This window comes from Ranitomeya imitator, chromosome 1, assembly GCF_032444005.1.
Source record: "Ranitomeya imitator isolate aRanImi1 chromosome 1, aRanImi1.pri, whole genome shotgun sequence".
NCBI lineage: Eukaryota > Metazoa > Chordata > Amphibia > Anura > Dendrobatidae > Ranitomeya > Ranitomeya imitator.
The window spans coordinates 964,167,306-964,194,275 of record NC_091282.1 but is presented as its reverse complement, the minus strand read 5'-3'; the positions used below and the strand labels follow the sequence as shown (position 1 = coordinate 964,194,275).

The window sequence follows — 26,970 nt, the reverse complement described above, 5'->3', positions numbered from 1 at the left end:
CAATGTGAACCTAGCCTTAGGGAAAAATAATAAAATTAAAAAAAATGTATTTATTTCCATTTTCCGGTTAGGGTTAGGGTTAGGGCTAGGGTTGGGGCTAGGGTTAGGGTTTGGATTACATTTACGGTTGGGATTAGGGTTGGGATTAGAATTAGGGGTGTGTCTGGGTTAGGTGTGTGGTTAGGGTTACAGTTGGGATTAGGGTTAGTGGTGCGTTTGGATTAGGGTTTCATTTATAATTGGGGGGTTTCCACTGTTTAGACACATCAGGGGCTCTCCAAACGCGACATGGCGTCCGATCTCAATTCCAGCCAATTCTGCATTGAAAAAGTAAAACAGTGCTCCTTCACTTCCGAGCTCTCCCGTGCGCCCAAACAGGGGTTTACCCCAACATATGGGGTATCAGCGTACTCGAGACAAATTGGACAACAACTTTTTGGGTCCAAGTTCTCTTGTTATCCTTGGGAAAATAAAAATTTGGGGGGCTAAAAATCATTTTTGTGGGAAAAAAAAGGATTTTTATTTTCACGGCTCTGCGTTGTAAACTGTAGTGAAACACTTGGGGGTTCAAAGTTTTCACAACACATCTAGATAAGTTCCATGGGAGGTCTAGTTTCCAATATGGGGTCACTTGTGGGTGGTTTCTACTGTTTGGGTACATCAGGGGCTCTGCAAATGCAACGTGACGCCTGCAGACCAATCCATCTAAGTCTGCATTCCAAATGGCGCTCCTTCCCTTCCGAGCTCTGCCATGAGCCCAAACAGTGGTTCCCCCCCACATATGGGGTATCAGCGTACTCAGGACAAATTGAACAACAACTTTTGGGGTCCAATTTATTCTGTTACCCTTGTAAAAATACAAAGCTGGGGGCTAAAAAATCATTTTTGTGAAAAAAAAAAGAATTTTTATTTTCACGGGTCTGCGTTATAAACTGTAGTGAAACACTTAGGGGTTCAAAGTTCTCACAACACATCTAGATAAGTTCCATGGGAGGTCTAGTTTCTAATATGGGGTCACTTGTGGGGGGTTTGTACTGTTTGGGTACATCAGGGGCTCTGCAAATGCAACGTGACTCCTGCAGACCAATCCATCTAAGTCTGCATTCCAAATGGCGCTCCTTCCCTTCCGAGCTCTGCCATGCGCCCAAACAGTGGTTCCCCCCCACATATGGGGTATCAGCGTACTCAGGACAAATTGGACAACAACTTTTGGGGTCCAATTTATTATGTTACCCTTGTGAAAATACAAAACTGGGGGCTAAAAAATTTTTGCGAAAAAAAAATAAATTTATTTTAACAGCTCTGCGTTATAAACTGTAGTGAAACACTTGGGGGTTCAAAGCTCTCAAAACACATCTAGATAAGTTCCTTAGAGGGTCTAGTTTCCAAAATGGTGTCACTTGTGGGGGTTTTTAATGTTTAGGCACATCAGGGGCTCTCCAAACCAACATGGCGTCCCATCTTAATTCCAGTCAATTTTGCATTGAAAAGTCAAATGGCGCTCCTTCCCTTCCGAGCTCTGCTATGCACCCAAAAAGTGGTTTACCCCCACATATGGGGTATCGTCGCACTCAGGACAAATTGCACAACAATTTTTGTGGTCTAATTTCTTCTCTTACCCTTGGGAAAATAAAAAATTGGGGGCGAAAAGATCATTTTTGTGAAAAAATAAGATTTTTTATTTTTACGGCTCTGCATTATAAACTTCTGTGAAGCACTTGTTGGGTCAAAGTGCTCACCACACATCTAGATAAGTTCCTTAAGGGGTCTACTTTTCAAAATGGTGTCACTTGTGAGGGGTTCCAATGTTTAGGCACATCAGGGGCTCTCCAAACGCAACATGGCGTCCCATCTCAATTCCAGTCAATTTTGCATTGAAAAGTCAAATGGCGCTCCTTTCCTTCCGAGCTCTGCCATGCGCCCAAACAGTGGTTTACCCCCACATATGGGGTATCGTCGCACTCAGGACAAATTGCACAACAACTTTTGTGGTCTAATTTCTTCTCTTACCCTTGGGAAAATAAAAAATTGGTGGCGAAAAGATTATTTTTGTGAAAAAATATGATTTTTTATTTTTACGGCTCTGCATTATAAACTTCTGTGAAGCACTTGTTGGGTCAAAGTGCTCACCACACCTCTAGATAAGTTCCTTAAGGGGTCTACTTTCCAAAATGGTGTCACTTGTGGGGATTTCAATGTTTAGGCACATCAGGGGCTCTCCAAACGCAACATGGCATCCCATCTCAATTCCAGTCAATTTTGCATTGAAAAGTAAAATGGCGCTCCTTCCCTTCCGAGCTCTGCCATACGCCCAAACAATGGTTTACACCCATATACGGGGTATCAGCGTACTCAGGACAAATTGGCCAACAATTTTTGAGGTTCAATTTCTTCTCTTACTCTTGGGAAAATAAAAAATTGGGGGCGAAAAGATCATTTTTGTGAAAAAATATGATTTTTTATTTTTACGGCTCTGCATTATAAACTTCTGTGAAGCAATTGGTGGGTCAAAGTGGTCACCACACATCTAGATAAGTTCCTTAGGGTGTCTACTTTCCAAAATGGTGTCACTTGTGGGGGGTTTCAATGTTTAGGCACATCAGTGGCTCTCCAAACGCAACATGGTGTCCCATCTCAATTCCTGTCAATTTTGCATTTAAAAGTCAAATGGCGCTCCTTCCCTTCCGAGCTCTGCCATGCGCCCAAACAGTGGTTTACCCCCACATATGGGGTATCAGCGTACTCAGTACAGATTGTACAACAATGTTTGGCATCCATTTTATCCTGTTACCCTTGGTAAAATAAAACAAATTGGAGCTGAAATAAATTTTGTGTGAAAAAAAGTTAAATATTCATTTTTATTTAAACATTCCAAAAATTCCTGTGAAACCCCTGAAGGGTTAATAAACTTCTTGAATGTGGTTTTGAGCACCTTGAGGGGTGCAGTTTTTAGAATGGTGTCACACTTGGGTATTTTCTATCATATAGACCCCTCAAAATGACATCAAATGAGATGTGGTCCCTAAAAAAAAATGGTGTTGTAAAAATGAGAAATTGCTGGTCAACTTTGAACCCTTATAACTCCCTAACAAAAAAAAATTTTGGTTCCAAAATTGTGCTGATGTAAAGGAGACATGTGGGAAATGTTACTTATTAAGTATTTTGCGTGACATATCTCTGTGATTTAAGGGCATAAAAATTTAAAGTTGGAAAATTGCGAAATTTTCAAAATTTTCGCCAAATTTCCGTTTTTTTCACAAATAAACGCAAGTTATATCGAATAAATGTTACTACTAAAATGAAGTACAATATGTCACGAGAAAACAATGTCAGAATCGCCAAGATCCGTTGAAGCGTTCCAGAGTTATAACCTCATAAAGGGACAGTGGTCAGAATTGTAAAAATTGGCCCGGTCATTAACGTGCAAACCACCCTCGGGGCTTAAGGGGTTAAATAGTACAAAAATACTTATACTCACCTCTCTAGTTGCTACTTTTTTCATCGGTCCACAATACATCTTTCTATCACTTGCGCTGAATACCCGTGTGAGGTGTAGGCCCACATCTTGACATTATAACATCATAACCAGACATGTGCTTGAGCAGAAACCTCAGCACTTAGCGGTGGTGATAAGGGGATGTGCCAGGTGATAGTGTAAACTGAAGGGGCTGATGAGAAGAGCGAAGGAGTATTTTTTTTAGTTTTCTACATGCTATTTGTAATTATATGAAATCTAAAGAGACCCAAGAGCAAAACAAGGGCTATTCAATTTGAAGAGAATAACTTAGCCAAGAAAAATCAACGCAAACAGGCAAATTTGAATTTTGTGAGATCTGCTCATCGCTACTTACCCTTCATAATTCACTTATAACTACAGGCCTACATGTGACTGCAATGCTTTTACCATAAAAATAGAGACAAAAACACCTGGAAAAATTCTGAAGAAGTGAAATTCTATGTCTTTAAAAAAAAAAAAACTCTGAAGCTATTTATAAGATTTATAAATGACAAATATATTTCTGGAAAACTTTGTGAAGTAATAAAAAACAAAATATGAAATCTTGAGATCTATATTATATATATAATATAGTGCTTATTCAGATGAATAGATTGTGTAGAGTCCTCCTGAAGTGCTTTTTTTGTGGAAGCTATCTGATCAGATTTTGGTAAATAATGGTGCAACCTTTATTGTTTTTCAACTTATATTTTTTTTGGTTGGTGCCTGTTCACACTAGCTTGGATGTGCTGGTCTTGTTCTCTATTTCTATTAAGCCTTTTTGCACATGTGCACTTCCACTCCCAATAGCCACAAGTGATTTTAAGTAGTTGGCTGGTCCACTCCTGACCCATCAATTGTAGGTATTTTTTTCCCAGGAGAGGTGACAAAACTGGATAGGGACCCAAGGACGCCTTGGCATGGCAATTGGGCTCACATACATTGGCCAATTTATGTGTGAAGTACCTTCTTCTTTTAATAGCAATTTTTGCAGATAAACATTTTATGTGTACATTATATAACGCTTTTTTTCTATTTTCTAGGACAGTAATGCATTTTCAATGTTCTAGAGCAGGGGTGTCAAACTGCATTCCTCGAGGGCCGCAAACAGGTCATGTTTTCAGGATTTCCTTGCATTGCACAGGTGATAATTTAATCACCTGCAGAGAATGATTCCAGCACCTTGTGTAATGCAAAGGAAATCTTGAAAACACGCATGGTCTGAGGCCCTCGAGGAATGCAGTTTGACACCCCTGTTCTAGAGTAATCATTCTTGGTAAATAATGGTGCAACCTTTATCGTTTTTCAGCTATCTGATCTGTTCATACATCCTGATACTGAAAATAAGAAAAAAAGTAAAAATAAAATAATAATAATAATAATAATAATAATAATAATAATAATAATAATAATAATAATACAAACAAAATAGAAAATAAAAATGAGACACTGAACTGGCCAATGGCAAATAATTTATTTTTATTTTTTAGGACAAAGTCTTAACCCATTTATGGTACATAAATTTGGGAACTATATGAATATAATATTTGTTAACAATGAATATTCTATATGTGAACAACTAAATGTGCTAACAATATATAATCGGTTTAGTTAACCCCTTCCCGACCCATGACGCCACGTAGGCGTCATGAAAGTCGGTGCCATTCCGACCCATGACGCCTATGCGGCGTCATGGAAAGATCGCGTCCCTGCAGATCGGGTGAAAGGGTTAACTCCCATTTCACCCGATCTGCAGGGACAGGGGGAGTGGTAGTTTAGCCCAGGGGGGGTGGCTTCACCCCCTCGTGGCTACGATCGCTCTGATTGGCTGTTGAAAGTGAAACTGCCAATCAGAGCGATTTGTAATATTTCACCCATTATAACGGGTGAAATATTACAATCCAGCCATGGCCGATGCTGAAATATCATCGGCCATGGCTGGAAATACTAGTGTGCCCCCACCCCACCCCTCCGATCGCCCCCCCACCCCCCCGATCTGGCCGGTACACTGCTCCGGCTCCCCTCCGTCCAGTGCTCCGCTCCCCCCCGTGCTCGTGCCCGCTCCCCCCGTGCTCCAATCACCCCCCCGTGCTCCAATCACCCCCCCTGCACTCCGATCCACCCCCCCCGTGCTCCGTTCCACCCCCCCGTGCTCCATTCCAGTCCCCCCGTGCTCCGTTCCACGCCCCCCGCGCTCCGTTCCACCCCTCCCGCGCTCCGATTCCTCCCCCCGTGCTCCGATCCCCCCCCCCGTGGTCCCCCCCCACCCTATCATACTTACCGATCCAGCCGTGGTCCCGTCCGTCTTCTCCCGGGCGCCGCCATCTTCCAAAATGGCGGGCGCATGCGCAGTGCGCCCGCCGAATCTGCCGGCCGGCAGATTCGTTCCAAAGTGCATTTTGATCACTGAGATATAATCTATCTCAGTGATCAAAATAAAAAAAATAATAAATTACCCCCCCCCCTTTGTCACCCCCATAGGTAGGGACAATAAAAAAATAAAGAATTTTTTTTTTTTCCACTGTTAGAATAGGGTTAGGGTTAGGGGTAGGGTTAGGGGTAGGGGTAGGGTTAGGGGTAGGGTTAGGGGTAGGGTTAGGGGTAGGGTTAGGGGTAGGGCTAGGGGTAGGGTTAGGGGTAGGGTTAGGGGTAGGGTTAGGGTTAGGGCTAGGGTTAGGGTTAGGAATGTGCACACGTATTCTGGTCCTCTGCGGATTTTTCCGCTGCGGATTTGATAAATCCGCAGTGCTAAACCGCTGCGGATTTATGGCGGATTTACCGCGTTTTTTTCTGCGCATTTCACTGCGGTTTTACAATTGCGATTTTCTATTGGAGCAGTTGTAAAACCGCTGCGGAATCCGCACAAAGAAGTGACATGCTGCGGAATGTAAACCGCTGCGTTTCCGTGCAGTTTTTCCGCAGCATGGGCACAGCGATTTTTGTTTCCCATAGGTTTACATTGAACTGTACACTCATGGGAAACTGCTGCGGATCCGCAGCGTTTTCCGCAGCGTGTGCACATACCTTTAGAATTAGGCTATGTGCACACGGTGCTGATTTGGCTGCGGATTGGCCGCTGCGGATTCGCAGCAGTGTTCCATCAGGTTTACAGTACCATGTAAACATATGAAAAACCAAATCCGCTGTGCCCATGGTGCGGAAAATACCACGCGGGAACGCTGCGTTGTATTTTCCGCAGCATGTCAATTCTTTGTGCGGATTCCGCAGCGTTTTACACCTGTTCCTCAATAGGAATCCGCAGGTGAAATCCGCACAAAAAACACTGGAAATCCGCGGAAAATCCGCAGGTAAAACACAGTGCCTTTTACCCGCAGATTTTTCAAAAATGGTGCGGAAATATCTCACACGAATCCGCAACGTGGGCACATAGCCTTAGGGTTAGGGTTGGAATTAGGGTTGTGGTTAGGGTTAGGGGTGTGTTGGGGTTAGTGTTGTGGTTAGGGGTGTGTTGGGGTTAGGGTTGTGATTAGGATTATGGCTACAGTTGGGATTAGGGTTAGGGGTGTGTTGGGGTTAGTGTTGGAGGTAGAATTGAGGGGTTACCACTGTTTAGGCACATCAGGGGTCTCCAAACGCAACATGGCGCCACCATTGATTCCAGCCAATCTCGTATTCAAAAAGTCAAATGGTGCTCCCTCACTTCCGAGCCCTGACGTGTGCCCAAACAGTGGTTTACCCCCACATATGGGGTACCAGCATACTCAGGACAAACTGCGCAACAATTACTGGGGTCCAATTTCTCCTGTTACCCTTGTGAATCTAAAAAAATGCTTGCTAAAACATAATTTTTGAGGAAAGAAAAATGATTTTTTATTTTCACGGCTCTGCGTTGTAAACGTCTGTGAAGCACTTGGGGGTTCAAAGTGCTCACCACATATCTAGATAAGTTCCTTGGGGGGTCTAGTTTCTAAAATGGGGTCACTTGTGGGGGGTTTCTACTGTTTAGGCACACCAGGGGCTCTGCAAACGCAACGTGACACCCGCAGACCATTCCATCAAAGTCTGCATTTCAAAAGTCACTACTTCCCTTCTGAGCCCCGACGTGTGCCCAAACAGTGGTTTACCCCCACATATGGGGTATCAGCGTACTCAGGAGAAACTGGACAACAACTTTTGGGGTCCAATTTCTCCTGTAACCCTTGGGAAAATAAAAAATTCTGGGCTAAATAATTATTTTTGAGGAAAGAAAACGTATTTATTATTTTCACGGCTCTGCATTATAAACTTCTATGAAGCACTTGGGGGTTCAAAGTGCTCACCACACATCTAGATAAGTTCCTTTCAGGGTCTAGTTTCCAAAATGGGGTCACTTGTGGGGGGTTTCTACTGTTTAGGCACATCAGGGGCTCTGCAAACGCAACGTGACGCCCGCAGAGCATTCCATCAAAGTCTGCATTTCAAAACGTCACTACTTCAATTCCAAGCCCCGGCATGTGCCCAAACAGTAGTTTACCCCCACATATGGGGTATCACCGTACTCAGGAGAAACTGGACAACAAATATTGGGGTCAAATTTCTCCTGTTACCCTTGGGAAAATTAAAAAATTCTGGGCTAAATAATTATTTTTGAGGAAAGAAAACGTATTTATTATTTTCACGGCTCTGCATTATAAACTTCTATGAAGCACTTGGGGGTTCAAAGTGCTCACCACACATCTAGATAAGTTCCTTTGGGGGTCTAGTTTCCAAAATGGGGTCACTTGTGGGGGGTTTCTACTGTTAAGCCACATCAGGGGCTCTGCAAACGCAACGTGACGCCCACAGAGCATTCCATCAAAGTCTGCATTTCAAAACGTCACTACTTCACTTCCGAGCCCCGGCATGTGCCCAAACAGTGATTTACCCCCACATATGGGGTATCAGCGTACTCAGGAGAAACTGGACAACAACTTTTGGGGTCAATTTCTCCTGTTACCCTTGGGAAAATAAAAAATTGCAGGCTAAAAGATCATTTTTGAGAAAATAATTTTTTTTTTATTTTCATGGCTCTGCGTTATAAACTTCTGTGAAGCACTTGGGGGTTCAAAGTCCTCACCACACATCTAGATTAGTTCCTTTGGGGGTCTAGTTTCTAAAATGGTGTCATTTCTGGGGGATCTCCAATGTTTAGGCACACAGGGGCTCTCCAAACGTGACATGGTGTCCGCTAATGATTGGAGCTAATTTTCCATTTAAAAAGCCAAATGGCGTGCCATCCCTTCCGAGCCCTGCCGTGCGCCCAAACAGTGGTTTACCCCCACATATGGGGTATCAGCGTACTCAGGACAAACTGGACAACAATATTTGGGGTCCAATTTCTCCTATTATCCTTGGCAAAATAGGAAATTCCAGGCTAAAAAATCATTTTTGAGGAAAGAAAAATTATTTTTTATTTTCATGGCTCTGCGTTATAAACTTCTGTGAAGCACCTGGGGGTTTAAAGTGCTCAATATGCATCTAGATAAGTTCCTTGGGGGGTCTAGTTTCCAAAATGGGGTCACTTGTGGGGGAGCTCCAATGTTTAGGCACACAGGGGCTCTCCAAACGCGACATGGTGTCCGCTAACAATTGGAGCTAATTTTCCATTCAAAAAGTCAAATGGCACGCCTTCTCTTCCGAGCCCTGCCGAGTGCCCAAACAGTGGTTTACCCCCACATATGAGGTATCGGCGTACTCGGGAGAAATTGCCCAACAAATTTTATGATCCATTTTATCCTACTGCCCATGTGAAAATGAGAAAATTGAGGCGAAAAGAATTTTTTTGTGAAAAAAAATTACTTTTTCATTTTTACAGATCAATTTGTGAAGCACCTGAGGGTTTAAAGTGCTCACTAGGCATCTAAATTAGTTCCTTGGGGGGTCTAGTTTCCAAAATGGGGTCACTTGTGGGGGAGCGCCAATGTTTAGGCACACAGGAGCTATCCAAACGCGACATGGTGTCCGCTAACGATGGAAATAATTTTTCATTCAAAAAGTCAAATGGCGCTCCTTCCCTTCCGAGCCTTACCATGTGCCCAAACAGTGGTTTACCCCCACATATGAGGTATTGGTGTACTCAGGAGAAATTGCCCAACACATTTTAGGATCCATTTTATCCTGTTGCCCATGTGAAAATGAAAAAATTGAGGCTAAAAGAATTTTTTTGTGAAAAAAAAGTACTTTTTCATTTTTACGGATCAATTTGTGAAGCACCTGGGGGTTCAAAGTGCTCACTATGCATCTAGATAAGTTCCTTGGGGCGTCTAGTTTCCAAAATGGGGTCACTTGTGGGGGAGCTCCAATTTTTAGGCACACGGGGGCTCTCCAAACGTGACATGGTGTCCGCTAAAGAGTGGAGCCAATTTTTGATTCAAAAAGTCAAATGGCGCTCCTTCCCTTCCAAGCCCTGCCGTGCGCCAAAACAGTGGTTTACCCCCACATATGAGGTATCAGCGTACTCAGGACAAATTGGACAACAACGTTCGTGGTTCAGTTTCTCCTTTTACCATTGGGAAAATAAAAAAATTGTTGCTAAAAGATAATTTTTGTGACTAAAAAGTTAAATGTTCATTTTTTCCTTCCATGTTGCTTCTGCTGCTGTGAAGCACCTGAAGGGTTAATAAACTTCTTGAATGTGGTTTTGAGTACCTTGAGGGGTGCAGTTTTTAGAATGGTGTCACTTTTGGGTATTTTCAGCCATATAGACCCCTCAAACTGACTTCAAATGTGAGGTGGTCCCTAAAAAAAATGGTTTTGTAAATTTCGTTGTAAAAATGACAAATCGCTGGTCGAATTTTAACCCTTATAACTTCCTAACAAAAAAAAATTTTGTTTCCAAAATTGTGCTGATGTAAAGTAAACATGTGGGAAATGTTATTTATTAACTATTTTGTGTCACATATCTCTCTGGTTTAACAGAATAAAAATTCAAAATGTGAAAATTGCGAAATTTTCAAAATTTTCGCCAAATTTCCGTGTTTATCACAAATAAATGCAGAATTTATTGACCTAAATTTACCACTAACATGAAGCCCAATATGTCACGAAAAAACAATCTCAGAACCGCTAGGATCCGTTGAAGCGTTCCTGAGTTATTACCTCATAAAGGGACACTGGTCAGAATTGCAAAAAACGGCAAGGTCTTTAAGGTCAAAATAGGCTGGGTCTTGAAGGGGTTAAAAAAAATATATTCATAATTACCATTATGCCATTGTGTATAAAGCCCCTTCTGTATCGTGCAGGTTTTAGATGAGGATATTCTTCAGTGCTTGTCATTCTGATGCCCCATACCTTCTTCCAAGCTTCATATAGTTGCACATGTACTGGATAGACACCTGAGTGGTGTGGAGCCACTGCATAACCCATGTTTGTTGGAATACCATGGTCCTAAAACAAAAGGAACATTTTGATTTAGATTTCTTTACTCCTAAAAGCAACACAACAATTGTCACTTCAAAATTAATGGGAGAAATTACTGTTCAAAGATATCTGCGTCACAGATCAAGAGATAAGCGAACGTGCATCGTGTTTCTCAAGTATCTGGATGCTAGGATGTGCTTGGCACTCCGCCACGCATGTTTGGTGCCTCTATCTTGGTAGTGGCATTATTGTGACTGGCTGGCCATATTTCCTCATCAGAGGTTATAAAAGGACTGGCAACATTGTGCTCGACTCACTAATGCCTTTGCACAGCTCAGGGACACTTCTGATTGGACAGAGAAAGCAGTTATCCTGACCTGTGTGTGCACAGTTTAATTAATCAGAGTGCTCTAGTGTTGATACTGGTGCTGATGCTGAACCATCATACTAACAGTCCTTCCAAGGGCTAATCTTGTGTTTTGCTATTTGTATCTGATACATTCTGCATTTAGCCTAGGGACAGCTGCAGGTGCAAGGAGTTTGGAAGAATGCAGAGTTTAGGCAGGGCTTAGGGCTTTGCAGTCTGTGGCCAAATATAAAGCTGTTTCATGCGAACACATTATTTTTTTTGTGGAAGAAAAAATTAACTATGTTGTCATCCATAGCATATTACGTGCTTTGTGTTATTTTACTGTGGTATATAACACTCCAAGAAGGTTAAAAAAATGTCTGTATTCAATTATTTAGAATTGAGAGTCCTCATTGGTTGATACCTTTTAATTGCTAACTGAAAAGAGTCTATGCCTGATGAAGAGGCCTGAGCAGTCTCGAAAGCTTGCAATTTTGTTACCATCTTTTCAGTTAACTATTAAAAGGTACCAACCACTGAGGACTCAATTCTAAATATATTTCTATCTACTGGCTAACACGGTACCAAGATATATATCTTTCCTGTATTCAATTAATCATCCATAAATTATTATGTCGTTTCTGTTAAATTTCTGTGGTATATAACACTGCAAAAAAATTGATAAACTCTTCTGTAGGGTTGAGCGACCTTGACCTTTTTAGAGTCGAGTTGTGTTTCGCGAAACCCGACTATCTTAGAAGTCGAGTCGAGTGGAATCGGCCGATTATGGCGAAAAGTCGGGTATCGCCCGAAACACGAAACCCAATGCAAGTCAATGGGGGAGCATAGTCGGCAGTGAGTGGAGGCCAGGAAAACACCTACACTGCCCATTTTAATGGCAAAAACATCCATTCTTGTTACAGAAGCTTGTCAATCGTAATTTAGCTTATAATAATTGGAAGGCATTTGAAATTGGGGGTCATTTGGCTAAAGTTGTGGGGGGTAGGGCTGGTTCAAGTAATTAGTGGGCCCAGGAAATCTGGACCACGTCACGGCAGTGGAGCAGGGAGAGGTAAGTATTTCAACTTTGCAAGTGCTGTGATCCTGAGCAAGCAGGGGGGGGCCACTCGTTGGCATTGGCACTGGCACAGGGCCCCTCAAAGTACAGCGGTGTGTTTGCAGGGCGGGGGCGCCTCCCACCGGCAGCAACACTTTTGCGTACTATGAGAGGCCCTGTGCCAGTGACGTCGCCAACTAGTATTCCTCCCCTCATCTGATGAAGGAACCTGCACTTTCATCTGCACCTTCCTCTTTGTCCCCGTGTAAGGTGGTATGGTATGCGGGAAGAGGAACCTGACTTTCAGCAGGGTCACAATCTTGCTGTGTAGCGTGCACGGGGAATTTTGCGTTATGGGTCAATGTACCAGCAGACTCATCTATCACTGGCTGGGCAATGGGCAGGATGAGGAGGAAACACAGATATAGGCCCAAAGAATAAAGTTGGCTAAATGCAGTTCAAAATTGGTAACACAGGACTAACCAGGGGGCATTGCAGTGGAGGACAACTGGAATGAGAGGCTGACACAGAGAGTAGGCCCAAATCAGTAAGTAGTCGAAATGCAGTTCAAAATTGGCAACCGTAGTAACCAGGCGGCACAGCTTTGTTCAGTGGAGGAGAACAGCAAGGAGTGGCAGACACCGATAGTAGGCCCCAACCCAACTAGTAGGCCAAATGCAGTTTAACATTAACAACTACTTAACGAGAGCCTGAAAATGGAATTTCAGGACAGGAAACCAGGAGAACAGCAAGGAGTGGCAGACACCGATAGTAGGCCCCAAACCAACTAGTACGCCAAATGCAGTTGTTCCATTTAACCACAATTTAATGAGAGCCTGAAGATAGAAGTTCAGGAAAGGCAACCTGGAGAACACCTTGAAGTGTAACACACCATCTCTCTACACCCCATACCCAATTTGTAGGCCTAATGCAGTGTAGTTTTCAACAACTACTAAACGAGAGTCGGAAGATCGAAGCAATGTGGACGAAACCTGGGGAACACCTTGGAGTGTAACACACCGTCTCTCTACACCCCATACCCAATTTGTAGGCCTAATGCAGTGTAGTTTTCTACAACTACTAAACGAGAGTCGGAAGACCGAAGCAATGTGGACGAAACCTGGGGAACACCTTGGAGTGGAACACACCATCTCTCTACACCCCATACCCAATTTGTAGGCCTAATGCAGTGTAGTTTCCAACAACTACTAAACGAGAGCATGAAGATCGAAGCAATGGACAGGAAACCTGGGGAACACCTTGGAGTGGAACACACCATCTCTCTACACCCCATACCCAATTTGTAGGCCTAATGCAGTGTAGTTTTCAACAACTACTAAACGAGAGCCAGAAGATCGAAGCTCAGGAAAGGCAACCTGGAGAACACCTTGGAGTGGAACACACCATCTCTCTACACCCCATACCCAATTTGTAGGCCTAATGCAGCGTAGTTTCCAACAACTACTAAACGAGAGCATGAAGATCGAAGCAATGGAGAGGAAACCTGGGGAACACCTTGGAGTGTAACACACCATCTCTCTACACCCCATACCCAATTTGTAGGCCTAATGCAGTGTAGTTTTCAACAACTACTAAACGAGAGTCGGAAGATCGAAGCAATGTGGACGAAACCTGGGGAACACCTTGGAGTGTAACACACCGTCTCTCTACACCCCATACCCAATTTGTAGGCCTAATGCAGTGTAGTTTTCTACAACTACTAAACGAGAGTCGGAAGACCGAAGCAATGTGGACGAAACCTGGGGAACACCTTGGAGTGGAACACACCATCTCTCTACACCCCATACCCAATTTGTAGGCCTAATGCAGTGTAGTTTCCAACAACTACTAAACGAGAGCATGAAGATCGAAGCAATGGACAGGAAACCTGGGGAACACCTTGGAGTGGAACACACCATCTCTCTACACCCCATACCCAATTTGTAGGCCTAATGCAGTGTAGTTTCCAACAACTACTAAACGAGAGCATGAAGATCGAAGCAATGGAGAGGAAACCTGGGGAACACCTTGGAGTGGAACACACCATCTCTCTACACCCCATACCCAATTTGTAGGCCTAATGCAGCGTAGTTTCCAACAACTACTAAACGAGAGCCAGAAGATCGAAGCTCAGGAAAGGCAACCTGGAGAACACCTTGGAGTGGAACACACCATCTCTCTACACCCCATACCCAATTTGTAGGCCTAATGCAGTGTAGTTTCCAACAACTACTAAACGAGAGCATTAAGATCGAAGCAATGGCGAGGAAACCTGGGGCACACCTTGGGGAGGCAGACACCGTTAGTAGGCCCTACCAAAGTTGTACCCCCAATGCAGTTTTAAAATTCCTAGAGGCTGAAAACAAGACTATTGACGCTCAGCTTTTTTCAAAGGAACACAGCTGAATTGAGTGGCGCAGACAGACACAGGTAGTAGGACTTAAACCAAAAATGTGGCTCACTGCAGCTTAAAAAAGTTACAGGGGTACACAAGCAGCAGTGCTCTGGGCAGTGGAGGACAATTTCAATAGTGGACCGCAGACAGACTTTGTACGCCTACTATTAAAAAAAGGATGCTCTATGCAATTAAAAATAGGTTCCAGGGGTCCACGGGCAGCAGTGGTGTGGTCAGTGGATGAGTATTGGAAGGAGGGACCGCAGACAGGCGTAGTAGGCCTAACATAACAAAATTAGGCTGTAGACACTGTAAAATTGGTTCCAGGGGTACACGGGCAGCAGTGGTGTGGTCAGCGGAGGAAAATTGGAATTAGGGACTGCAGACAGACTTCGTAGGCTGTCCCCTGTGGACCATGCATCCAACACATTAACCCAGTGCGCCGTAATGGACACGTAACTTTTTGTGGACATGCCTACTGGTTCATGCGTCTCTTGTCAGGTGCACCTTTCTACTGTTTGATTGCCTGAGTGCTATGACAATGCAGACTTTTTCATGCCGCTGGAGGGCTGGGATGGCTTTTCTCGCAAAAGAAATGTCGACTGGGTAGCTTGAACCGTTGCACAGCGTAGTTCATCTTGGCTTTCTAAATATAAAACAAAGAAAAAAAGGAGGCTACATGCACTTTCAGCTGGGTTCCAGGGGTACACGGCCAGCATTGGTCTGGTCAGTGGAGAACTATTGGAAGGAAGGACCACAGACAGGCTTCGAAGGCCTAACATAATAACAGATGGCTGTAGGCAATTTTAAATTGGTTCCAGGGGTACACGGGCAGCAGTGGTGTGGTCAGTGGAGGCCTAGTGGAAGGAGTGACCGCAGACAGGCATCGAAGGCCTAACATAATAACAGATGGCTGTAGGCAATTTTAAATTGGTTCCAGGGGTACACGGGCAGCAGTGGTGTGGTCAGTGGAGGCCTAGTGGAAGGAGTGACCGCAGACAGGCATCGAAGGCCTAACATAATACCAGATGGCTGTAGGCAATTTTAAATTGGTTCCATGGGTACACGGGCAGCAGTGGTGTGGTCAGTGGAGGCCTGGTGGAAGGAGTGACCGCAAACAGGCATCGAAGGCCTAACATAATAACAGATGGCTGTAGGCAATTTTAAATTGGTTCCAGGGGAACACGGGCAGCAGTGGCCTGGTCAGTGTAGTAGTAGTAGAAAGAACGGACCGCAGACAGGCTTCGAAGGCCTAACATAAAAAAATTAGGCTGGCTGTAGGCAATTTTAAATTGGTTCCAGGGGTACACGGGCAGCAGTGGTGTGGTCAGTGGAGGCCTAGTGGAAGGAGTGACCGCAGACAGGCATCGAAGGCCTAACATAATAACACATGGCTGTAGGCAATTTTAAATTGGTTCCAGGGGAACACGGGCAGCAGTGGCCTGGTCAGTGCAGTAGTAGTAGAAAGAACGGACCGCAGACAGGCATCGAAGGCCTAAAATAAAAAAATTGGGCTGGCTGTAGGCAATTTTAAATTGGTTCCAGGGGTACACGGGCAGCAGTGGTGTGGTCAGTGGAGGCCTAGTGGAAGGAGTGACCGCCAACAGGCATCGAAGGCCTAACATAATAACAGATGGCTGTAGGCAATTTTAAATTGGTTCCAGGGGAACACGGGCAGCAGTGGCCTGGTCAGTGTAGTAGTAGTAGAAAGAACGGACCGCAGGTAGGCTTCGAAGGCCTAACATAATAAAATTGGGCTGGCTGTCTGCAATTTTAAATTGGTTCCAGGGGTACACGGGCAGCAGTGGTGTGGTCAGTGGAGGCCTAGTGGAAGGAGGGACCGCAGACAGGCTTCGAAGGCCTAACATAAAAAAATAGGGCTGTTGGCAATTTAAAATTGGTTCCAGTGGTACAAGGGCAGCAGTTGTTGTGAATTCTGTGGCAGAGCTCCCTCCTGTGGTCACAAGTGGTACTTCGGCTGATTCTCTCTGTGAGCTTCTGTTGGTGGAGGGAAGTGGTACTGCGGCTTCTGAGTTTCCTCCCTCAGGTGATCTGGTGAGGTCGTTAGGTGCTTCTCTACTTAACTCCACCTAATGCTTTGATCCTGGCTTCCTGTCAATGTTCCAGTGTTGGACTTGCTTTTCCCTGGATCATTCCTGTGGCCTGCTGCTCTGCATAGCTAAGTTCTTTTTTGCTATTAGTTTGCTATTTTTTCTGTCCAGCTTGTCTAATTTGTTGCTGGAAGCTCTGGGACGCAAAGGGTGTACCTCCGTGCCGTTAGTTCGGTATGGAGGGTCTTTTTGCCCCCTTTGCGTGGTTTTCTTTAGGGTTTTGTGTAGACCGCAAAGTTACCTTTTCTATCCTCGATCTGTTAAGAAAGTCGGGCCTCACTTTGCTGAATCTATTTCATCTCTACGTTTGTCTTTTCATCTTAACTCACAGTCATTATATGTGGGGGGCTGCCTTTTCCTTTGGGGTATTTCTCTGAGGCAAGGTAGGCTTATTTTCTATCTTCAGGCTAGTTAGTTTCTCAGGCTGTGCCGAGTTGCATAGGCAGAGTGAGGCACAATCCACGGCTGCCTCTAGTGTTGTTTGGAGAGGATTAGGGATTGCGGTCTGCAGAGTTCCCACGTCTCAGAGCTCGTTCTATGATTTTGGGTTATTGTCAGATCACTGTATGTGCTCTGACTGCTATGTCCATTGTAGTACTGAATTGCCTTTCATAACAGTACAGGAAGCCCAAAGTACTAATGATTCTCAATAGAGGGAAAAAAGAAGTTCTGAGACCATTTTTTTTTCTTTGCACTGTGTTTTGCCTTTTTTTTCCCCTAGACGTTTGGGTGGTTCAGTACACAGGTGTAGCGATGGACATTAGAAGTCTGTCTTCATTTGTGGATCAGCTCTCGGGAAGAGTACAAAAGATTCAAGACACTATTGATCAGAAAGCTATGTTGGAACCAAGAATTCCTATTCCTGATTTGTTTTTTGGAGATAGAACTAAGTTTCTGAGTTTCAAAACTAATTGTAAATTATTTCTGGCCTTGAATCCTCGCTCCTCTGGTGATCCAGTTCAACAGGTTTTGATTGTTATTTCTTTTTTGCACGGCGACCCTCAGGACTGGGCATTTTCTCTTGCGCCAGGAGATCCTGCATTGAGTAATATCGATGCGTTTTTCCTGGCGCTCGGATTGCTGTACGATGAACCTAATTCAGTGGATCAGGCAGAGAAAAATTTGCTGGCTCTTTGTCAGGGTCAGGATGAGATAGAGGTATATTGTCAGAAATTTATAAAGTGGTCCGTGCTCACTCAATGGAATGAATCTGCGCTGGCAGCTATGTTCAGAAAGGGTCTCTCTGAAGTCCTTAAGGATGTCATGGTGGGATTTCCTATGCCTGCTGGTTTGAATGAGTCTATGTCTTTGGCCATTCAGATCGGTCGACGCTTGCGTGAGCGTAAATCTGTGCACCATTTGGCGGTATTACCTGAGCTAAAACCTGAGCCTATGCAGTGTGATAGGACTTTGACCAAAGTTAAACGGCAAGAACACAGACGTCTGAATGGGCTGTGTTTCTACTGTGGTGATTCCACTCATGCTATCTCTGATTGTCCTAAGCGCACTAAGCGGTTCGCTAGGTCTGCCACCATTGGTACGGTACAGTCAAAATTTCTTCTGTCCGTTACCTTGATCTGCTCTTTGTCATCGTATTCTGTCATGGCATTTGTGGATTCAGGCGCTGCCCTGAATTTGATGGACTTGGAGTATGCTAAGCGTTGTGGGTTTCTCTTAGAGCCCTTGCAGTGTCCTATTCCATTGAGAGGAATTGATTCCACGCCTTTGGCCAAGAATAAGCCTCAATACTGGACCCAGCTGACCATGTGCATGGCTCCTGCACATCAGGAGGTTATTCGCTTTCTGGTGTTGCATAATCTGCATGATGTGGTCGTGTTGGGGTTGCCATGGCTACAAGCCCATAATCCAGTATTGGATTGGAAATCCATGTCGGTGTCCAGCTGGGGTTGTCAGGGGGTACATGGTGATGTTCCATTTCTGTCAATTTCGTCATCCACCCCTTCTGAGGTTCCAGAGTTCTTGTCTGATTACCGGGATGTATTTGATGAGCCCAAGTCCGATGCCCTACCTCCGCATAGGGATTGTGATTGTGCTATCAATTTGATTCCTGGTAGTAAATTCCCAACAGGTCGACTGTTTAATTTATCCGTGCCTGAGCACGCCGCTATGCGCAGTTATGTGAAGGAATCCCTGGAGAAGGGGCATATTCGCCCGTCATCGTCACCATTAGGAGCAGGGTTCTTTTTTGTGGCCAAGAAGGATGGTTCGCTGAGACCTTGTATAGATTACCGCCTTCTAAATAAGATCACGGTTAAATTTCAGTACCCCTTGCCATTGTTATCTGATTTGTTTGCTCGGATTAAGGGGGCTAGTTGGTTCACCAAGATCGATCTTCGTGGTGCGTATAATCTGGTGCGAATCAGGCGAGGAGATGAATGGAAAACTGCATTTAATACGCCCGAGGGTCATTTTGAGTATCTAGTGATGCCATTCGGACTTGCCAATGCTCCATCAGTGTTTCAGTCCTTTATGCATGACATCTTCCGAGAGTACCTGGATAAATTCCTGATTGTGTACTTGGATGACATTTTGATCTTCTCGGATGATTGGGAGTCTCACGTGAAGCAGGTCAGAACAGTTTTTCAGGTCCTGCGTGCTAATTCTTTGTTTGTGAAGGGATCAAAGTGTCTCTTTGGTGTGCAGAAGGTTTCATTTCTGGGGTTCATCTTTTCCCCTTCTACTATCGAGATGGATCCTGTTAAGGTCCAAGCCATCCATGATTGGACTCAGCCGACATCTCTGAAAAGTCTGCAAAAGTTCCTGGGCTTTGCTAATTTTTATCGTCGCTTCATCTGCAATTTTTCTAGTATTGCCAAACCATTGACCGATTTGACCAAGAAGGGTGCTGATGTGGTCAATTGGTCTTCTGCTGCTGTGGAAGCTTTTCAAGACTTGAAGCGTCGTTTTTCTTCTGCCCCTGTGTTGTGTCAACCAGATGTTTCTCTTCCGTTCCAGGTCGAGGTTGATGCTTCTGAGATTGGAGCAGGGGCTGTTTTGTCGCAGAGAGGTTCTGATTGCTCAGTGATGAAACCATGCGCTTTTTTTTCCAGGAAATTTTCACCTGCTGAGCGAAATTATGATGTGGGCAACCGAGAGTTGCTGGAGATGAAGTGGGCATTCGAGGAGTGGCGTCATTGGCTTGAAGGAGCTAAGAATCGCGTGGGGGTATTGACTGATCATAAGAGCTTGACTTATCTTGAGTCTGCTAAGCGGTTGAATCCTAGACAGGCTCGTTGGTCGCTGTTTTTTGCCCGTTTTGACTTTGTGATTTCGTACCTTCCGGGCTCTAAAAATGTGAAGGCGGATGCTCTGTCTAGGAGTTTTGTGCCCGACTCTCCGGGTTTGTCTGAGCCGGCGGGTATCCTCAAGGAAGGAGTAATTGTGTCTGCCATCTCCCCTGATTTGCGGCGGGTGCTGCAAAAATTTCAGGCTAATAAACCTGATCGTTGTCCAGCGGAGAGACTGTTTGTCCCTGATAGGTGGACCAGTAAAGTTATCTCTGAGGTTCATTGTTCGGTGTTGGCTGGTCATCCTGGAATCTTTGGTACCAGAGAGTTGGTGGCTAGATCCTTTTGGTGGCCGTCTCTGTCGCGGGATGTGCGTGTTTTTGTGCAGTCCTGTTGGATTTGTGCTCGGGCTAAGCCCTGCTGTTCTCGTGCCAGTGGGTTGCTTTTGCCCTTGCCGGTCCCGAAGAGGCCTTGGACACATATCTCTATGGATTTTATTTCTGATCTTCCCATTTCTCAAAAGATGTCAGTCATTTGGGTGGTCTGTGATCGCTTTTCTAAGATGGTCCATCTGGTACCCTTGTCTAAATTGCCTTCCTCCTCTGATTTGGTGCCATTGTTCTTCCAGCATGTGGTTAGTTTACATGGCATTTCAGAGAATATCGTTTCTGACAGAGGTTCCCAGTATGTTTCAAGGTTTTGGCGAGCCTTTTGTGGTAGGATGGGCATTGACTTGTCTTTTTCCTCGGCTTTCCATCCTCAGACTAATGGCCAGACCGAACGAACCAATCAGACCTTGGAAACATATCTGAGATGCTTTGTTTCTGCCGATCAGGATGACTGGGTGTCCTTTTTGCCTTTGGCTGAGTTCGCCCTTAATAATCGGGCCAGCTCGGCTACCTTGGTTTCGCCATTTTTCTGCAATTCTGGGTTCCATCCTCGTTTCCCTTCAGGACAGGTTGAGTCTTCAGACTGTCCTGGTGTGGATACTGTGGTGGACAGGTTGCAGCAGATTTGGACTCATGTAGTGGACAATTTGACCTTGTCCCAGGAGAAGGCTCAACGTTTCGCTAATCGCAGACGCCGTGTGGGTCCCCGACTTCGTGTTGGGGATCTGGTTTGGTTATCTTCTCGTCATATTCCTGTGAAGGTTTCCTCTCCTAAGTTTAAACCTCGTTTCATTGGTCCGCATAGGATTTCTGAGGTTCTTAATCCTGTGTCTTTTCGTCTGACCCTTCCAGATTATTTTTCCATACATAACGTATTCCATAGGTCATTGTTGCGGAGATACGTGGCACCTATGGTTCCATCTGTTGATCCTCCTGCCCCGGTTTTGGTGGAGGGGGAATTGGAGTATATTGTGGAGAAGATTTTGGATTCTCGTGTTTCTAGACGGAAACTCCAGTATCTGGTTAAATGGAAGGGTTATGCTCAGGAAGATAATTCCTGGGTTTTTGCCTCTGATGTCCATGCTTCCGATCTTGTTCATGCCTTTCATGTGGCTCATCCTGGTCGGCCTGGGGGCTTTGGTGAGGGTTCGGTGACCCCTCCTCAAGGGGGGGTACTGTTGGGAATTCTGTGGCAGAGCTCCCTCCTGTGGCTGATTCTCTCTGTGAGCTTCTGTTGGTGGAGGGAAGTGGTACTGCGGCTTCTGAGTTTCCTCCCTCAGGTGATCTGGTGAGGTCGTTAGGTGTTTCTCTACATAACTCCACCTAATGCTTTGATCCTGGCTTCCTGTCAATGTTCCAGTGTTGGACTTGCTTTTCCCTGGATCATTCCTGTGGCCTGCTGCTCTGCATAGCTAAGTTCTTTTTTGCTATTAGTTTGCTATTTTTTCTGTCCAGCTTGTCTAATTTGTTGCTGGAAGCTCTGGGACGCAAAGGGTGTACCTCCGTGCCGTTAGTTCGGTACGGAGGGTCTTTTTGCCCCCTTTGCGTGGTTTTCTTTAGGGTTTTGTGTAGACCGCAAAGTTACCTTTTCTATCCTCGATCTGTTAAGAAAGTCGGGCCTCACTTTGCTGAATCTATTTCATCTCTACGTTTGTCTTTTCATCTTAACTCACAGTCATTATATGTGGGGGGCTGCCTTTTCCTTTGGGGTATTTCTCTGAGGCAAGGTAGGCTTATTTTCTATCCTCAGGCTAGTTAGTTTCTCAGGCTGTGCCGAGTTGCATAGGCAGAGTGAGGCGCAATCCACGGCTGCCTCTAGTGTTGTTTGGAGAGGATTAGGGATTGCGGTCTGCAGAGTTCCCACGTCTCAGAGCTCGTTCTATGATTTTGGGTTATTGTCAGATCACTGTATGTGCTCTGACCGCTATGTCCATTGTAGTACTGAATTGCCTTTCATAACAAGCAGTACAATGGTCAGTGGAGGCCTAGTGGAAGGAGGGACCGCAGACAGGCTTCGAAGGCCTAACATAAAAAAATAGGTCTGTTGGCAATTTATAATTGGTTCCAGGGGTACACGGGCAGCAGTACAATGGTCAGTGGAGGCCTAGTGGAAGGAGGGACCGCAGACAGGCTTTGAAGGCCTAACATAAAAAAATAGGGCTGTTGGCAATTTAAAATTGGTTCCAGGGGTACACGGGCAGCAGTACAATGGTCAGTGGAGGCCTAGTGGAAGGAGGGACCGCAGACAGGCTTCGAAGGCCTAACATAACAAAAATGTCAATACAATGGTATTGTCAGTGCCAGGCATTGAAGGATGTCAGCGCATAGTCTAAACATTGGTGGAGCTGTGAGAGATAATTTTGCAAGTGGTAGAGCACTGTTTGAGCTGGGGGGGGGAACTGTCTTGTGGCCGGCGGTACAGGCCCAGGGCCCCTCATATTACAACGGTGTGTCTGACGTTGGGTGCGCACCACCACCGCCAGAGACACTTTATTGTACTATGAGGGACCAAGTGGCAGTGCCGTCGACCAAAAGCAGGCACACCCACCTCTTCAGACAAACAGCACTCTCACGGGTGCTGGCGCAAAGTGGCGATACCACGGCCCCGTGTGGGGAGTTTGGCCATTTAGTGAGGTGTAAACATGTCGTATGCTGGACAATCAGGTGCAGAAAATTACGAGATTGGAAAAGTCATTCAGAATAGTCCACAGGCAAGACCTTTTCATAGGAAAGCTAGGTGTCAGCCGGGCAAGGTGGGGCAAAAGATTTCGAAATCCAGTTGTGGTTCATTTTAATGAAGGTTAGATCATATACATTTTGGGTAGCCAGACGAGTCCTTTTTTCTGTTAGTATTGAACCTGCAGCACTGAATACTCTTTCTGATAGGACACTAGCTGCCGGGCAAGCAAGCTCCTGCAATGCATATTCTGCCAATTCTGGCCAGGTGTCTAATTTGGATGCCCAGTAATCAAATGGGAATGACGGTTGAGGGAGAACGTCGATAAGGGATGAAAAATAGTTTGTAACCATACTGGACAAATGTTGTCTCCTGTCACTTTGAATTGATGCTGCAGTACCTGTCCTGTCTGCGGTCATAGCAAAATCACTCCACAACCTGGTCAGAAAACCCCTCTGGCCAACGCCACTTCTGATTTCTGCACCACTGGTCTGCTGGCCCCTGCAGCTCGTGTGAGAACGATCACGGGCGCAGTGTGCAGGGAATGCCAGAAGCAAACGGTCAACAAGAGTTGATTGTTTGGTTGCTAATATTATTTCCAAGTTGTCATGTGGCATTACATTTTGCAATTTGCCTTTATAGCGAGGATCAAGGAGGCAGGCCAAACAGTAATCATCATCGTTCATCATTTTAGTAATGCGTGTGTCCCTTTTGAGGATACGTAAGGCATAATCCGCCATGTGGGCCAAAGTTCCAGTTCTCAAATCTGCGGTTGTGCTTGGTTGAGGGGCAGTTTCAGGCAAATCCACGTCACTTGTGTCCCTCCAAAAACCAGAACCCGGCCTTGCCGCGCCAACAATTTCCAGTGGCCCCGGAAAAGCTTCCTCATTAAAAATATAATCATCCCCATCATCCTCCTCGTCCTCCTCCTCCTCTTCGCCCGCTACCTCGTCCTGTACACTGCCCTGGCCAGACAATGGCTGACTGTCATCAAGGCTTTGCTCTTCCTCAGCTGCAGACGCCTGATCCTTTAAGTGCGTCAAACTTTGCATCAGCAGATGCATTAGGGGGATGCTCATGCTTATTATGGTGTTGTCTGCACTAACCAGCCGTGTGCATTCCTCAAAACACTGAAGGACTTGACACATGTCTTGAATCTTCGACCACTGCACACCTGACAACTCCATGTCTGCCATCCTACTGCCTGCCCGTGTATGTGTATCCTCCCACAAAAACATAACAGCCCGCCTCTGTTCGCACAGTCTCTGAAGCATGTGCAGTGTTGAGTTCCACCTTGTTGCAACGTCTATGATTAGGCGATGCTGGGGAAGGTTCAAAGAACGCTGATAGGTCTGCATACAGCTGGAGTGTACAGGCGAACGGCGGATATGTGAGCAAAGTCCACGCACTTTGAGGAGCAGGTCGGATAACCCCGGATAACTTTTCAGGAAGCACTGCACCACCAGGTTTAAGGTGTGAGCCAGGCAAGGAATGTGTTTCAGTTGGGAAAGGGAGATGGCAGCCATGAAATTCCTTCCGTTATCACTCACTACCTTGCCTGCCTCAAGATCTACAGTGCCCAGCCACGACTGCGTTTCTTTCTGCAAGAACTCGGACAGAACTTCCGCGGTGTGTCTGTTGTCGCCCAAACACTTCATAGCCAATACAGCCTGCTGACGTTTGCCAGTAGCTGCCCCATAATGGGAGACCTGGTGTGCAACAGTGGCAGCTGCGGATGGAGTGGTTGTGCGACTGCGGTCTGTGGACGAGCTCTCGCTTCTGCAGGAGGACGAGGAGGAGGAGGAGGGGGTGCGAACGGCTACAGCCAACTGTTTCCTAGACCGTGGGCTAGGCAGAACTGTCCCAAACTTGCTGTCCCCTGTGGACCCTGCATCCACAACATTCACCCAGTGTGCCGTGATGGACACGTAACGTCCCTGGCCATGCCTACTGGTCCATGCATCTGTTGTCAGGTGCACCTTTGTGCTCACAGATTGCCTGAGTGCATGGACGATGCGCTCTTTAACATGCTGGTGGAGGGCTGGGATGGCTTCTCTGGAAAAAAAGTGTCGACTGGGTAGCTCGTAGCGTGGTACAGCGTAGTCCATCAGGACTTTGAAAGCTTCGCTTTCAACTAACCGGTAGGGCATCATCTCTAACGAGATTAGTCTAGCTATGTGGGCGTTCAAACCCTGTGTACGCGGATGCGAGGCTAAGTACTTCCTTTTTCTAACCATAGTCTCATGTAGGGTGAGCTGGACTGGAGAGCTGGAGATCGTGGAACTAGCGGGGGTGCCGGTGGACATGGCAGACTGAGAGACGGTGGGAGATGGTATTGTTGCTGCCGGTGCCCTAGATGCAGTGTTTCCTACTACGAAACTGGTGATTCCCTGACCCTGACTGCTTTGGCCTGGCAAAGAAACCTGCACAGATACTGCAGGTGGTGCGGAAAATGGTGGCCCTACACTGCCGGAAGGGATGTTGCGTTGATGACTAGCTTCATTGGCCGAGGGTGCTACAACCTTAAGGGACGTTTGGTAGTTAGTCCAAGCTTGCAAATGCATGGTGGTTAAATGTCTATGCATGCAACTTGTATTGAGACTTTTCAGATTCTGCCCTCTGCTTAAGGTAGTTGAACATTTTTGATAGATGACTTTGCGCTGATCAATTGGATGTTGTTTAAAAAAATGCCAGACTGCACTCTTTCTAGCATCGGATACCTTTTCAGGCATTGCAGACTGAGCTTTAACCGGATGGCCACGCTGTCCTCCAACAGGTTTTGGCTTTGCCACGCGTTTTGGGCAAGATACGGGCCCGGCAGATGGAACCTGTTGCGATGTTGATGCCTGCTGCGGCCCCTCCTCCTCCGCTTCAGAACTGCTGCCGCCTGCACCCTGTTCCCCCAATGGCTGCCAATCGGGGTCAAGAACTGGGTCATCTATTACCTCTTCTTGTAGCTCATGTGCAACTTCGTCTGTGTCACCGTGTCGGTCAGTGGTATAGCGTTCGTGATGGGGCAACATAGTCTCATCAGGGTCTGATTCTTGATCATTACCCTGCGAGGGCAATGTTGTGGTCTGAGTCAAAGGACCAGCATAGTAGTCTGGCTGTGGCTGTGCATCAGTGCACTCCATGTCAGATTCAACTTGTAATGGGCATGGACTGTTAACTGCTTCACTTTCTAAGCCAGGGACGTTATGTGTAAAGAGCTACATGGAGTAACCCGTTGTGTCGCCTGCTGCATTCTTCTCTGTTGTTGTTTTTGCTGAAGAGGACAAGGAAGCGACTTGTCCCTGACCGTGAACATCCACTAACGACGCGCTGCTTTGACATTTACCAGTTTCACGAGAGGAGGCAAAAGAGCTAGAGGCTGAGTCAGCAAGATAAGCCAAAACTTGCTCTTGCTGCGCCGGCTTTAAAAGCGGTTTTCCTACTCCCAGAAAAGGGAGCGTTCGAGGCCTTGTGTAGCCAGACGACGAACCTGGCTCCACAGCTCCAGACTTAGGTGCAATATTTTTTTTCCCAAGACCACCTGATGCTCCACCACTACCACTACCCTCATTACCAGCTGACAATGAACGCCCCCGGCCACGACCTCTTCCACCAGACTGCCTCACTGTTTTAAAAACGTAACCAAACTAACGGTATTTGTTGCTGTCACACAACTTACACGGTGAGCTATAACTTCACTATGATTTAGCTACCCCTTTACAGGTGGGTGAGACCACAACGAAAATCAGGCACAATGTTACACACTCTGTTTTTGGTGGCAACAAATGAGAGAGATGCCCACATGCAGGACTGTCACTGAAGCACAAATGTTAATATTAATCTCCCACTGTTTTTTTTTTTTTTTTTTTCAGGGAGACTTTAGAAACAAAATAAAATAAAATGATTTTTTCAGGAAGAA

At 45.6% G+C, this 26,970-nt stretch overlaps 1 protein-coding gene across 1 annotated transcript in view; it reads right to left on the bottom strand.

Annotated features, from left to right (window-relative positions):
* Nucleotides 1–26,970, bottom strand: part of LOC138656667 (bifunctional heparan sulfate N-deacetylase/N-sulfotransferase 4-like) — a 1,389,166-nt gene that overhangs the window by 678,014 nt on the left and 684,182 nt on the right. The window contains exon 5 of the mRNA XM_069743763.1: nucleotides 10,676–10,861. Coding sequence (XP_069599864.1) covers nucleotides 10,676–10,861 — 186 coding nt within the window. The remainder of the gene's footprint in view (nucleotides 1–10,675; nucleotides 10,862–26,970) is intronic.